Consider the following 13,822-nt stretch of genomic DNA (forward strand, 5'->3'; position numbering starts at 1 on the left):
GGACAGCAAAAAATGATCACTTCCCAGTTGAGGAGGTAGCCCAAACAGTTGTAAATTAAATTTCCTTTGCCATATTACTATGACAGATAAAATGTAAACCACCTTCTACAGTGTGTGGTGTATCAGCTAAAAAAATCTGATAATTCTGATGGCAAACATATATTAAAATGTAAACAGTTATAAAATCGGCATTGGGTCAGAAAATGACGCATTGCCAATGGTTGGTTGCAGTAAGCACAGAGTGGTGCAGGAGTCTCCATTTAACAAAAGTGAGTAACTGAAATGACAGAGCTTAATACACAGCCTAGCTAAAAGTATCTCCTTGAGACAAGAGGGGTTCAAGGAAGTCATCCATGCTGTTGGGAGGTGTTTAATTTTTCAGAGTTTGTTCCTATATAAAGAAGCTCAGTGTTTATTGCAGAGTGACACAATGTTCCTACATGCAGCGACACAGAGATTATCTGAAGGGACAGAATATCTAAAAGACAAAGGTAGTCGGACTGCAGTCTTGGCAGCAGCATTAGCAGCTTCATTCCCTGACACAACCAGGGATTCACACGAACATCACGTTGGCTCCATTAGCAGGAAATGAATGGAGGCATTCTTGGATTTTTTGTACTGAGGGGTGGTATGTGTACAGAACACAGAGGCTCTGGAGGGCACTTAGCGAGTTGGAACATAATACACAACTGAGAAGCCTTTGCTGTTGGATGTACTCGGTGGTCTGAGAAGAGGGCGAAGCTCTGCAGTAAAAATTGAACACTGTTCTAAAAGCCGGTATCTAAAATGTTTGTAGCCAATAACAAAGTCGCATCTGACACCACGGTTGATCTTAGAACCATATGTGTAGACGTTGATCTTAGAGCCATCAGTGTAGACAGAGGTGCTGCCTCCATGTCGTGTGCAAAATTTGAGAAACTCAGTGATAGGTCAACTCTAGAGATCCAAGACGAATGCAGACCTTTGCATGAAGAAGAGGCAGTAAAGCGTTCTCACCCATCTGGAATGGGGCACGTAACGTAAGGTTGAGCTGCCAAAGCAGTATATGAAAGTGAACTCTGGAAGGCAACAAAGAAGTTGCACTTACCCTGTATTGGCGGTCAAAGGGGTTGGCAAAAACAGATGCATAGGGTAGATGGTTGCGCAAAGAGGACAGATGACAAGCATTTCTCCTGAGGAGAAAATCATGCCATTATGACAGCAGTAGTTTGGAAGTGTCTGCACAGAGACTCATAACTGGGTTAGTGCAGACAGCTTCAGTGACCAAATGTATGCCTCAATGGTGTAAACTAGATGGTCATGCAGACGAGTACATGAAATACCCATAGTCCGTTTTTGATGAGACAAGGGATTGGTATAAGCAGAGGAGGACTTTCCTATTCGCTCTCCATGAAGTACCATTTAAAACAGGTAGGATATTAAAGATCAGGTACACTGTGCTGAAATATGAGACATGTAGGAGGACCAACAGAGTTTCCTATCGAGTGTAAGCCCCAAGAAGTTCATGATTTCGACAAAGGACAGTGGAAGAAACTCCTTTTGGCACTAGAAGTTCAGACCGATAGTATTTCAGTGGAAAAGTGGAAGCACCATTGTCCATGTTCCACGATGGTAGAGACATCGCTAAAGTTGTTTCTCAAGTAAACAGGTCTGTTGAGAGCTGCAGAATATTGTAAAGTCACTGATGAAAAGAGAGCCTGAGATGTCTGATGGGAAACAGTCCATGAGAGGGTTAACTGCTATGGCAAATAGAGCTACACTCAGCACAGAGCCCTGAGGCACCAACTTTTCCTGAATAAAAGTGTTCAACAAAGCTGAACCCACACATACCTACAAAACACAATCTTTTAAAAGCTTCTGAATAAAATGGGAGAGGCAGCACCGGAAACCCCACATGTGCATTGTATGGAGGATGCTCGTCTTCCAGCAGATATCATAAGACTTCTTCAAATCAAAAAAACAGCTACAGTCTGTCATTTTCACGGAAAATTGTTCATTATGTGGGTCAACAAGGTGATGAGATGATCAACTGCAGAGCGGTTCTTATGAAATCAACATTGTGCATTTGTTAGCAAATCTGATACTGAAGCCACCATGCCAGCTGGCTGATCATCACCTTGCAGACACCGTTGGTGAGGGAAATTTGGAGGTAGCTGGATTGTAGATGTTTGTCCTTACCAGGCATGGGTGTGGGAATTATAATGGCTTCACAACAAATTTTGGGAAATTTGCAATCTGTTCAGATACTATTATGTGTTCGAAGGAGAAAGTGCTTGCTGTAAAGAGATAGGTGCTACAACAACAGAATATAAAAATTGTCCGGTCCTGAAGTGGAGGACTGTGACATGGTGAGAGCATTTTTGAGCTCCATCACATTAAAACAGTATTGCAGCATTCGTGATTCTGAGAGGGGAACGATGTCTCCTGAGCCGCCTCCAGTCGTTTCTGAGGTAGGAAGGCACGACGGTAATGGGCTGGGCCCAAGCTCTCCGCAAACTATTATCTCAAAGTGTTGGAAATTTCGATAGAGTCCACACTGACACTGTTCGCTACAGTCAGGCCAGGAATTAGGAGAAATACCTCACTTCCAGAAATCCAACTTACGTTACCCAAACAACAGAAGAGAGAGTAAAATGGTTAAAAGAATTATTAAAAGATATCCAACTAGATTTTTTGTTGTCTCTGATAATGAGACGATGCTTTGTGCACAACTGCTTATAACAAATACATTTCTCCTTCATGGCACGGCATTCAAAGACACGGACAGAACGTCAACACGCGCAAACCGCATCTTGACATTCCACAGTCCACCAGGGGACTGGGACACATTGCATTAGACAAAAGGTTGGAGGGTGTAACAACCTGCAGTGTTGAGGATAACATTCACAAGGTACTCTACCTGATCATCACTACTGTGAAAACATCATTCATCCAAGGTGAAGAGTAGAGCCTTCATTCAGCTTCAAAAAGCTGCCAGTTGGTCTTGCGCACAGATGAGACATGATTTAGTAGATGAATTATGCACAGGAAATGGTCACTGAGTATGTGTCTGAAAGAACAGACCAGTCTAAACAGTGGGCAACCTGTGCATTACAGAACAAGAGATCCAGGTGCAAGAAAGTGTGTGTGGAGTCCAAAAGAAATGTGGATTTGCCAGTGTTGACAGAAATGAGAGCAAGCTGGCTGAAAATATCTGCTGGGAGGGGCAGGTTCTCAGAGAGCCCCAAATGGGATGGTGGGCATTGAAGTTTCCAAGTAGCACAAAAAGTGGAAGGAGCTGAGAGGTAAGTTGCAGTATGTCTGCCCTGGCGAAATCAGATGATAGGGGGGATGTAGATATTACTAATAGAAAAGGTATAACTGGAGAGAGAAAGATGGACAGCACCAGATTGTAGCTGGGTGTTCAATGAAATGGTTTGGCTATGGATGTCATCCAGAATGAATGTAGGACTAGCTGGAGTTCCTTCCTCGGAATGAAGATCGGAATGTACTGGAGTGAAGTGTGAATGGTCCAAGTGGTCTTGAGGACATAATTTCGTTTCTTGGAGGCATAAAACAACTGGGCATTGCGACTGTGACAGCACTTATAATTCAGCCCTGTGTTATCTGATGCCACAAATGCTCCATTGGAAAAGTCATATTAGATTATAAGAGATATTTATTTTATAAGGGGCCAGATTTCGGCTGCGTACTATGACAGGGTCCTGAGGCTGGTGGATCTGGTACCAGTAACCCCCTAGGTCGGTCAGTTGACTCCAGGGTGGAGAATCAGTTGGTGATTCGCACCGGTGAAATGTAAGTCAACCAGACAGCGAAGTCACGCAGTGTCACTGTTGTAGATGATCTTAAACGATCTACAAGTTCGATAAGGGGAAGAGGGTTTGTCTTCATTTGCCTTCTTAGTACCTTTGTGTTTGTCAGACATGGACCCAGATGTTTTCTGACTTGAGGTGCGCAAAAAAGTCATCTCAGGAGGATCCCTGCTTAAATTTCTGTTTTTCTATGCATCACACGCGACTCTTTTAGTGTGCTGACCAACTGTAGTGGGCAGAGGTGAAGATGTCACCTTAAAACCAGGCGATTTCACTACCAGGGCACTGAATGGAGTTTGCAGATCTGCATGGCCATATCTTTCATGGGCTGTAACATAGCAAAAATGGTACTGTAACTGCTCAATAGTGGTATGCAAGGCTTTTGGCTAGCTAACAGTTTGCGAGCAATTCTGAAGGGTACCTTTTCCTTCATCCGGATCTCCTGAATGACTCACTTGCTGAGGTACACAAGGCATTTGCAGGATGAAGTGACATCGTTGCCATTGCAGTTGATGCAGTGGGATGAAGACAATGGGCAATCTCTGTCATGAACATCGTTGCTTCAAGTTACACATTTGGCTGCATTTTTTCAGACATGTGAGTATGGCTATAGTGCTGACATTGGTAGCAACACATTGGGTTTAATAAGTAGGGTCTGACAATGTTGATTTCATAGTTCACCTTGATCTTCAACAGTGGCTCCAATTGATCAAATGTTAAGAAAAGTGTGTGGGCAGGCACTAATTCTGTACCAACCCTTTTCATATCCCAATCTACTGCAGTTACATCCTGATCGAGAGATAATACTGTATATTTCCCTCAGTCAAACTATCAAGCAGCTGACTGTATATGACACTACCTAAAGAATTCAGTGTTTGATGAGCCTCTACACGAACAAGGTATCTGTGGAGGAGTGTAGCTTTAAGCATATTTTGGGCTTGAAAGGTACTCTCTGTCTCTAGACGCAATGTTCCACTGTGTAAGCGAATGCAGGACTTGAGTGGGCCTGCAATTGTATCCACACCTTTCTGAATGACAAACAGGTTCACTGCACAGAAGTTCTGACCTCCTCCTGTGGGTGATACCACTAGGTAGTGGGGTGCAAATGGAGGATTTGTCATGTCTTTGGTATCATTCCATTTCTGTTTTTTAGATGGAGGTTGCATTGATGGAGTTGAAGTGCTCATCATGGGTGAATCCCCCATGATTTCCAGTATCTCTTAGAGAGTGCTTCTTCCTTCTTGCCCCCCCCCCCCCCCACACACACACACACACACACACAAAGGGGAGCACACCCGCCCTAGGTTATTGTTCACACTTAGGTCACATCTCATGACCTCTAGACAGAGGGACCACTGGGCAATTGGCAATCATCCTCCCTGGGCCTGGCCTTTACCAGGGGATAAGTGCAAGCCCTACCTGTCAACTCAGGTGCTGTGAGTTACACATTATCCACTCATCCTTTATGCGCCAAATGTATGAGCCAGCCTTCAGGCAGGCACAGGGTGGAAGAAAGACAAAAGGCGAGACCTTAAACGCCAAAGCAGAGGATGGGCATGAGACACAGGAACAAGAAAAGAGAGAAATAAATAAATGAAATGCATCTCAGTCTTCCAATACTTTCACAAGTTTCGGTTTCCCGATTGTACACAAGATGTGGGAGGGGAGAAAAAATAGGAGGAGGACTGACAAGCTGCACAGAAAAGGAAGGAGTACTGCAAGGACAGGGCCCCATGTGTGGCAAGCATGTACTCACACGAGAGTTTTGTGAGTCCCCGGGTGGTGGGGAGGGGGGGGGGGGGGGGGACGAATGGGGGACATAAGGTGTGTAGTAGCTGAGTCTTATAAAAGAATTCTATAGTTTAAAACCCCACACAGGAGGAATGGCAGGGAGAGATGTATGAGGAGTCAGAAAGAGCTCCTTTGTTTAATTCGTCAATGTGGGGACGGATATATGGAATTAACTTTTAGCTTATGATGCTCAAGCACTGAACAATGACTGCTTGTGGTGTGGTTGTGAGGGAAAGAGTAGTAAAAGTATCTTTCCACTAAAATATTCCACTTCACTGAGGATGTTAGCACTTTGTACTGGTGGGTCATAAACTATAGAATGTGTCTTCCAGAGCAAATATAAATGGTTCAGTTCTAGACACATTGGTACAGCCTATGGCTAAAGGGAACAAATTTACAGATGTTGAGTGGCCTTTAATAACAATCATGTTTCACAATATAGGAAATGTCATGTAACCATGATTTAGACTATGTCCCCTGTAACTCCATAAAACTGGTTGCTAATAAATTTAATCTTGTGGAAGAAATACACTTCTCTTCTCAATGAACCATGAGATATTGATACTGGCACAAAACATGCCTCATCAGTAGTAGGATGAAGAATTGAGGCAAGGCATACATTACTCAAGAGCACAATAAATTCCAAAAAGAGAGAAGCTGAGAACCGTTTGAAAAGAAAGTGAGAAAATATAGTGTTGCCTGAACTGTGAGAAAGGAAACACTACTCCAAAGAAATCAAATCCTTACAAGGGGATGGAAAAATGCACAGTGGGCAGCTAAATAGAATGAAGTTGTGCCAATATCACAACCTTTCATTACAATAATTAATGGAAACAGGCAAGGAATAACATTTATCCTACTTGCATAGTTATCTCACATTAATAAACAATTTGAAAGGTCTTAAGAAATTAAATAATAAATAAGGCCCCCATTGTTCAGGAAAATGTTTACGCTACTGTGTTCAAAAACCATTAACCCATCATGATAACAAAACCAACTTTTGACTAAAAGTAACAAAGCATGTCATGGAATAGTCAACCTGTCTCAGATAGTTTTCCTGTCTCAGAATGTTTTCAATCAATAAAAAAATCACATCAGATTCAAAAGTTTAGAAAACCAAAAACCAGTGAAACCATAAAAGATCACAAATAAACACAAGTAACGACACCAATCCATGCTCAGAAATCAGTGACATATGATGAAGTCAGTTTTTTGGTCTGCAGTTTGTAATTTTCTTAATTATTATTACCCTGAAAATCCATTTCTTCTTTACATGTTGTTTGTATTCCATATAACAATATACTTAAACAATTTTTCAGTTATTATATAATTTTCAGTGTCTTTATAAACAATTTCCATAAGCAAAAACAAATTTTCCATTCTGTGAAAATGTTAATTTATTTTTTCTGTTTGAAACACTGACACAGCAGACATATAAAAACATAATTTCCAGTGTTTTGCCTAAACATTCACCAGCACATTTCCCTCTTTATTATGGAGACTGCACTACCACATCTACATTACATTAACCCACCAATGTTATTTTTCTATATAAATTAACAACACAGTAAACCAAAGAAAGAACATGTGATATACAGTTTCTGTAACAGGTATTAAATATTAGCTAGAGCAGACAGATTAAAATCATGCACTGTATGGTTTAACTATTTGTTATACCAAAAAGAAGAGCAGAAAAGACAATACTGCCTGTAATGTTGTGAGGTTCAGGCTTATATGATAATGCAAATAGGTAAGTCATCATCTTGTGTATAATACTCTCATTTAAAATTAAATGGAAATTTTAAACAATAAAAATACTACTTTACCTCATTTGCAGTAACAGCTCTAACTTCTTCCAATGTATCTGTCATGGTAGCACTGAAGAAAAGTGTCTGCTTTTTCCTCGGGAGAGCAGAAAAAATAGTCCGCATCTAAAAAGAATTAACAAAAGTAATTTATATTCTTAATTATTTCAGAGCACATGATTAGAAAATAGAAGCAAGATGAAAGTAAAACATACAGCGACAATGCACAAGGTTTTGTAACTCAACATGATAATACAGAGATGATCTAGAGCTTTTATTGTGAGTATACAAGGAGGGTCCAAATTAACCTAAAACCCCTTTCTTAAGGGTGAATACGAGGTAGTATCCCTACTACATCTTCGTCAACTGATTCAAAACAATGGCAACATAGTTTTGCATGGTGGTAATAGTCAGGGATTGTGATTATGGTGTGTGGACATAAAGCGAATTGGCCACTGACTGGAAAAAGTTAGAAGATGCATTGGCTATGGTCAATAAGAATTCAGGCTGCTTTCATAAGCTGCAATGATATGGAGGCACCTGTGTCAACTCTGGTGCTACTTGAATCCTCTGTAAAACCCCAATATCATTGTGTCTTCTCATGTGCATGATCTGACCAGTTTGTCCTCACCTGAGGACTAGTGATGGTTTGTGTATTTCTGGGTGGAAGTCAAGTATGAGAACTGGCTGCACGGCTGTCTCCCTAAGCCTTAACAGCAGATAAGAAGGACAGCTCAGTACTGATTACACATCTTAGCACAGAATGCCTTACCTACTGGGCCAAAAAGCTGATTTTCCAGCCAAGTCCGAACAAGCTCAGAGGGTTCCTATGATGGTCACTGAGATCTCCAACATTAGTTTCTCTCAGGCAAATAGCATGCAGATTGGGAAAAAAAGGCCAGAGTGCACTTGGTATGTTTGCCAAGAGGTCTCATCTAATATGTCGGAGAGGATCTGTCAACAGTTACCTAATGGACTTGTGCAGCTAACTGCAAAATTGTAGCTCATGTTGTCACCAATAACACCTGTCACTTGGGTTCTGACATCATCCTTGGTTCCTTTGCATGGTTGGCTGGACTGGTAAAGCCAGCTAGTTGCCCTAGTGAAGTGGAGCCATGACTCACCAACATCATACCTAGAATCAATCACGGTCATCTCGACTGAGGATGGGCTGAAGAGCTCTAAGCACAAGGTCAGACGATTATTCTGCACCAGGAATTGTACAGCCCCCTCAATACAGGCATGTACTAGACAAAGTAGGCAGATATTCAAGTAGGAGATTATATGTGGCATCCATTTTTTTTTCCTTTTTAAATCAAAAGAACCCCACTATACAGCCAATGATGAATCGCCTGCTGTAATCAGAGTAAGATCTAGCATGTTATTTCAGAGAAGAACTTCAATCCTGTAGATTGGAAAGAGACAATATTTATGTGGTATTATTAAACTGGAGGAGAATCCACGGTAGGCCCACAAATTAAAGACAATAATGGGCACACAGTATTAACAACAGAAAGCTAGCTGAAACCAGAATTTCTAGTTGGAATATGCATCACAAGAATGGGTTAGAAGTCACTGATGGCAGTGAATTTATTGCTTACCTAACTCGATAATATCTAGTGCTGCTCATATAGATTCTGAATGTGAAATAATCTGGGAAAAGGTAAGCATCAAAGATAACTGAATCCTTTTATAAACCACCTACCTTGGGCACTTAGTGACAGGCACTTCAGAAAAATTTGGACAATATCAAAGATAATTTCTATTATCAAGTTAATGACATATGAGTAAAAATACTTTGAGCAATTATATAACTGACACCTGAGGGCAACATCCTAAGTCTCCTTTATACTGATACTAATGGATGCGAACACAAGCGGATGACCGTTCCCAGTCAATTCGGCAGTGTTCAATACCATTCACTTGTGCCTGTGACCAAGCATTTACACTGGAGGGAACATGACAGAACAGGTGTAGTGTCCCAAACCTAGCAAACCTGTGTTATCGTTTTTTGGTGTCATTTGATATGACACTAGTTATAACTACAATACAGAACTGTGGTATTCATATAGGATTAGTTTGCAAGGCAAGTGCATTGGCTTTGAGGAAGCAAGTAAAAAGACGTAGGAAAAGAGAGATATGGACCTAGGTGTCTAAATTTGTATGCAAATGTGATGCATTTGGAGGTAGTGATGGAACACTGAACTGCAGCTCCAGTCTTATTTGGCATTAATCCAAAACTTTGCACAAATCCCAGATAATACTTTTTGCTGGTTCCTCATGGGAATTGGAGGGAAAATTTAATAGCAGAACACTAATAACTGATGAGAAACATAACCTGAAGAAAGGCTAGCATTTAGGCCATGTCCTACATGAGTGACAGAAGCGACTGACAGCTTCAGACCCAAAACACAACGACAGTATAGTTAAAGAAGTGTCCTAGGTGAGCAACATCCATGGCACAGATTGCTACAACTTAACGACATTTGAATTCAAATATGTTTTAATCTTGTCGCTGCAGCACATATGACAGTGAAAGCGAGAGCTGTGAGTCTTTTCAGGAAAGTGCTGGAGCAGACACACTGACTGCAATGAAATACTTACCATCCGATTTTATGAAAAATATTTGGTGAAAAAATTTGATATTTCGCATCTTACAGCTTTATATTTTCGCTCAGTGGAGGACTGAATCTATTTTCATTATTTGTCACTGCTACTGTGCTGCACAAAAGTAAGTAAATGACCGCACAATTTTTTAGACTTTGAAGATATAAAATCACAATGCTTAGACTTTGCGTATTGTGTCAAATGTAGCCAACATACCAAAATTGTAAGTAAGGTTGAGAGCAGAATGATATTTCTTTTCATTATCGAGATATTAGTTGTTATAACCACGGATGGGTCGCTCACAGAGCACCTGAATCATTTTCTGCGCATCGAGAATCAAAAGTGATTGTGAAAATCGTCATAATTCATAAACAGTTCAAGATATCAAAATGAGGTTTTTTGGAAATGACAGCATGCAGAAAGGACATAGTTTGTCATATGATTATCATTCGAAACATTTTCGTCAAATGTTTGAGTGGAGTAAATTACACAATGAGTATCTGTCCAAATTTTCATATCCAAACAAAGCGTGAGAAATGGATAAATCGGGCATCAAAGTGACCAGATGAAGTCTAGTATAGCAAGAAAATGTTTAATTTCTTGAAAGTAATCAGGGCAATTAAAGAAAACTTAATTATCAATTTGAGGAAAAACTGAAATATTTCACAAACGGCTGTTGCTAGCTATTTAAATGTGTTAAAAAGTTCACCTCTTCAAGGCTTAGCTCTCTCACGCATAAAAAGATACACTGGAGTAATATTTAACTGTCAGAAAGGCGTCCTTCAAATTAAGTACTACATTTAGGAATTTAGAGAAGACACCAGGAAGGCAAATGAGGTGCCAAAAGGATCACGCTTTCTGCACAAAACTTATTCAGACTATTTAGATTAACTGAAATGCTTGACCTTAACATTGATTCCTGATGAATTACATTTTCAACAACCAAATATCAGTAATATTTCAGGGTTGTTCAATTTTTTTTATTCAGAATTAATTGCGTGCGACTGTTCTGGGTGGGTGTAGGTGTGCATATGCTTAAAGATCAAGTATTTTGACGAGACCTTAAAAATATGTTTTTAGATGTGGTGTAAACAGTTCAGATAAAACTTAGTACACAGCATTGGTTACATGATTGTAACTGAGTCAGTTAAAATACAAGAAATAGTCAGGATCAAACCATTGGACTCAACAGTGGTCCTGTTCATTAGCCTACCATTAGACCATGGAGCCTCACACGAAGCATCACTAGTTTTGTTTATTTATCGCAGTCAGTCACTCTTCTGCGCTTATCGGTTGTTAAAAGTTCTTGGTCACTTAAGAATCATTCAACTTCAATATGTTGCTGAGATAGTTGAACATCTCTCTGCTCATGTGCGTATATTTGAAGCATTTGTCTGGTGATCTTCTTAATTGATGATATAAATTAATGAAATTCTCCATGAAGATTCCCCTCTTCGTGAAGATTCCTCCCTTCGTAAATTTTATGGATGGGCTCCTTTACAGATTAATTTTCCTAAGCAAAGCTAATTTTGTTATCTTATTCTCAAGCGACAATATTCTATGATTTAGGGGTGCCATTTTCAGAAAAGCTGGTTGGTTGGTTCTAGTAGCCATCTTGAAGTGGGAGATCATCACTCACGCACAGGATGATCGCCCAATGCTGTCATTTGGTGCTGGAGTGTCACATATCCAGACGTCACTCACTGTCAGTTGCTTCTGACGCTTACATAGGAAGGAGCTTTATGATTTTATTATTAGCATCTTTGCGCGTTACTGTTAAATGGTTTCACAATGGAATAGCTGATGCAGCTCAGATTCTACCTGATGTTTGCAATAACACATGTGAAGCACTTCTTCGGTGTTATGTGAATCTACCATACAACCTGTCACAAAAGCTACTTGATAAAATCCTCTATAAAATTTGCTAGGGGGCTGATAGTAGCTCACAGGAAACGGATTTTAGTTATTACTTTAAAAACTTTTAACATAACAGTCACACAATTACAACTACAATGAATGGAGCCAATTAGAATAATCAAGTCTTTTGTATATTATTAATTTCAATCTACATAATTAATGTAGAGAATATGCAATGTGCTGACTGACTGATCATCACCACCCAGCTCAAACCACTATAGATACAAAGTTGAAATCTAGAAAGTATGTTGACCTTATACTAAAGGCAACCTATAAGAGGGGATTTTTGAAAATTTCACCCCTAAGGATGTGAAATTAGGGATTTCTCTCCTTTTCTGCTACCTCTCTCTCTCTCTCCCCCGCCCTCTGTCTAACCTACTGACTGCACCTAGTTGCCCTACCCTCTCTCCACGTCATCCTTGTGTGCTTTCGCTAGCAGCACTTTACCATCTACCACCCATACCCAGCCAACCCTCCCCCTCTGCACCCCAGCCACCACATTACCCCCACCCAGATGCCTCACCCATCATGTGCTGCTGCTCGTAGTGTGGCCTCACCTGCCAGAGACTGCGGTTATGTGTGTGTGAGTTGCATTTGCATGGCGACTCAAAAAGTTTAGATCATGTTGCAATTTTGAACAACAGAAAAATTTAGTTAAACAAAAACAAACAAAAAATCTGTGCAGACCAAGCAGTCTCCACCAACAAAGCAGCAGGAACTAAGCTAGTACACATTTCTTCATTCCCTTCATGCCTGCTGGAAGCATCTGATGTAATTATCATCCTTCAAAAGTCTCCAACCAATCATATTTCTTTTTCTTTGGCAGTTGTGCTGTGGATCTCTTCAATCTCACAAGCACCTCTGACATATATATTTTGCTATCAAAAACATTTAATTATCTTGAGACCATTTCACCACTCAAGCAACTCGTACAACAAAAATTCACCAGTAAAACAGCAGATGAATTCTCTCTATGCTGCTACCACCAAAGCGGAGATCTGAACTTTCTTTGACAGTTCATAGCAAAACTGACAATCAGTGGAACACAATCAAGAGCCTGCAAATGTGAATGAACATGACTGACTGATGTCTGTTTAAACCAGACAGAATTCTTATGCATTGATGAGCATTCACTTGTATTTACCCATGACAGGCTTTAGATCTCCCAGTAATTAACAATCCTGAACTTTTCAAAACAGTTGTTGTACAGAAAGGAAGCAGTGGCAATAAGGCATCAATAATTACATGTGTTATTATAAATGTTAAAAAAAGGTAGGAAAATGTTTGTGCTCAGCAAGAATGACATGAAACAAATTGCAAAATATCTGATCAGTCAACATAAAATGTCCATCTCTGGAGAAAAGATGTAAAGCACATAAGTGCAAAATTCTAATGTTCTGTACAATAAATCTATGACCTGTATCTGCTAGCAATGTTGTGAATGATGGGAAAGACACATTTTAGCTGAACAGCTATGTCAAAGTTGCTGCAAAAGCAAAGAGACCTTCATTACAGATTTAAGCAAAGTCGAAGCCTTGACAAACTAAAGCTGAACAAACTCAATATAAACATAAACAGTGCAATACTAGAAGTATTCTGTGGTATTGCACAAAGAATGAGGTCTCATGTAAAAGTTGGTACCTCACAATGGCACCACAAGGAAAGACAGTTGCTGCAAAATGCAGCAACAAAACAGAGACATTGCCTTAAGACACACTCCCAAGTGTTTCCTCATACCACCACAGTCAAAAAGTTATTAATGTCTGAGTGCAGTGTTGCTCTCCCGAGACCCTCTGTAATAGCCAAGTCTCTATATAATCGTCCAGTTTCTATGTAATTGTAATTATTGCTAACGATGAAAGTATTGTCAATGCATAGATCTGGCTGCGC

The 13,822-nt window shown here is 40.2% G+C and overlaps 1 protein-coding gene across 2 annotated transcripts in view; it reads right to left on the reverse strand.

The window, feature by feature from the left end:
• Positions 1-13,822, reverse strand: part of LOC126412225 (probable ATP-dependent RNA helicase DDX49) — a 56,428-nt gene that overhangs the window by 8,451 nt on the left and 34,155 nt on the right. For both annotated transcript variants that reach the window (XM_050081714.1, XM_050081713.1), the window contains exon 5: positions 7,430-7,534. In XM_050081714.1, coding sequence (XP_049937671.1) covers positions 7,430-7,534 — 105 coding nt within the window. The remainder of the gene's footprint in view (positions 1-7,429; positions 7,535-13,822) is intronic.

The sequence above is a fragment of the Schistocerca serialis genome, chromosome 7 (genome assembly GCF_023864345.2).
Source record: "Schistocerca serialis cubense isolate TAMUIC-IGC-003099 chromosome 7, iqSchSeri2.2, whole genome shotgun sequence".
NCBI lineage: Eukaryota > Metazoa > Arthropoda > Insecta > Orthoptera > Acrididae > Schistocerca > Schistocerca serialis.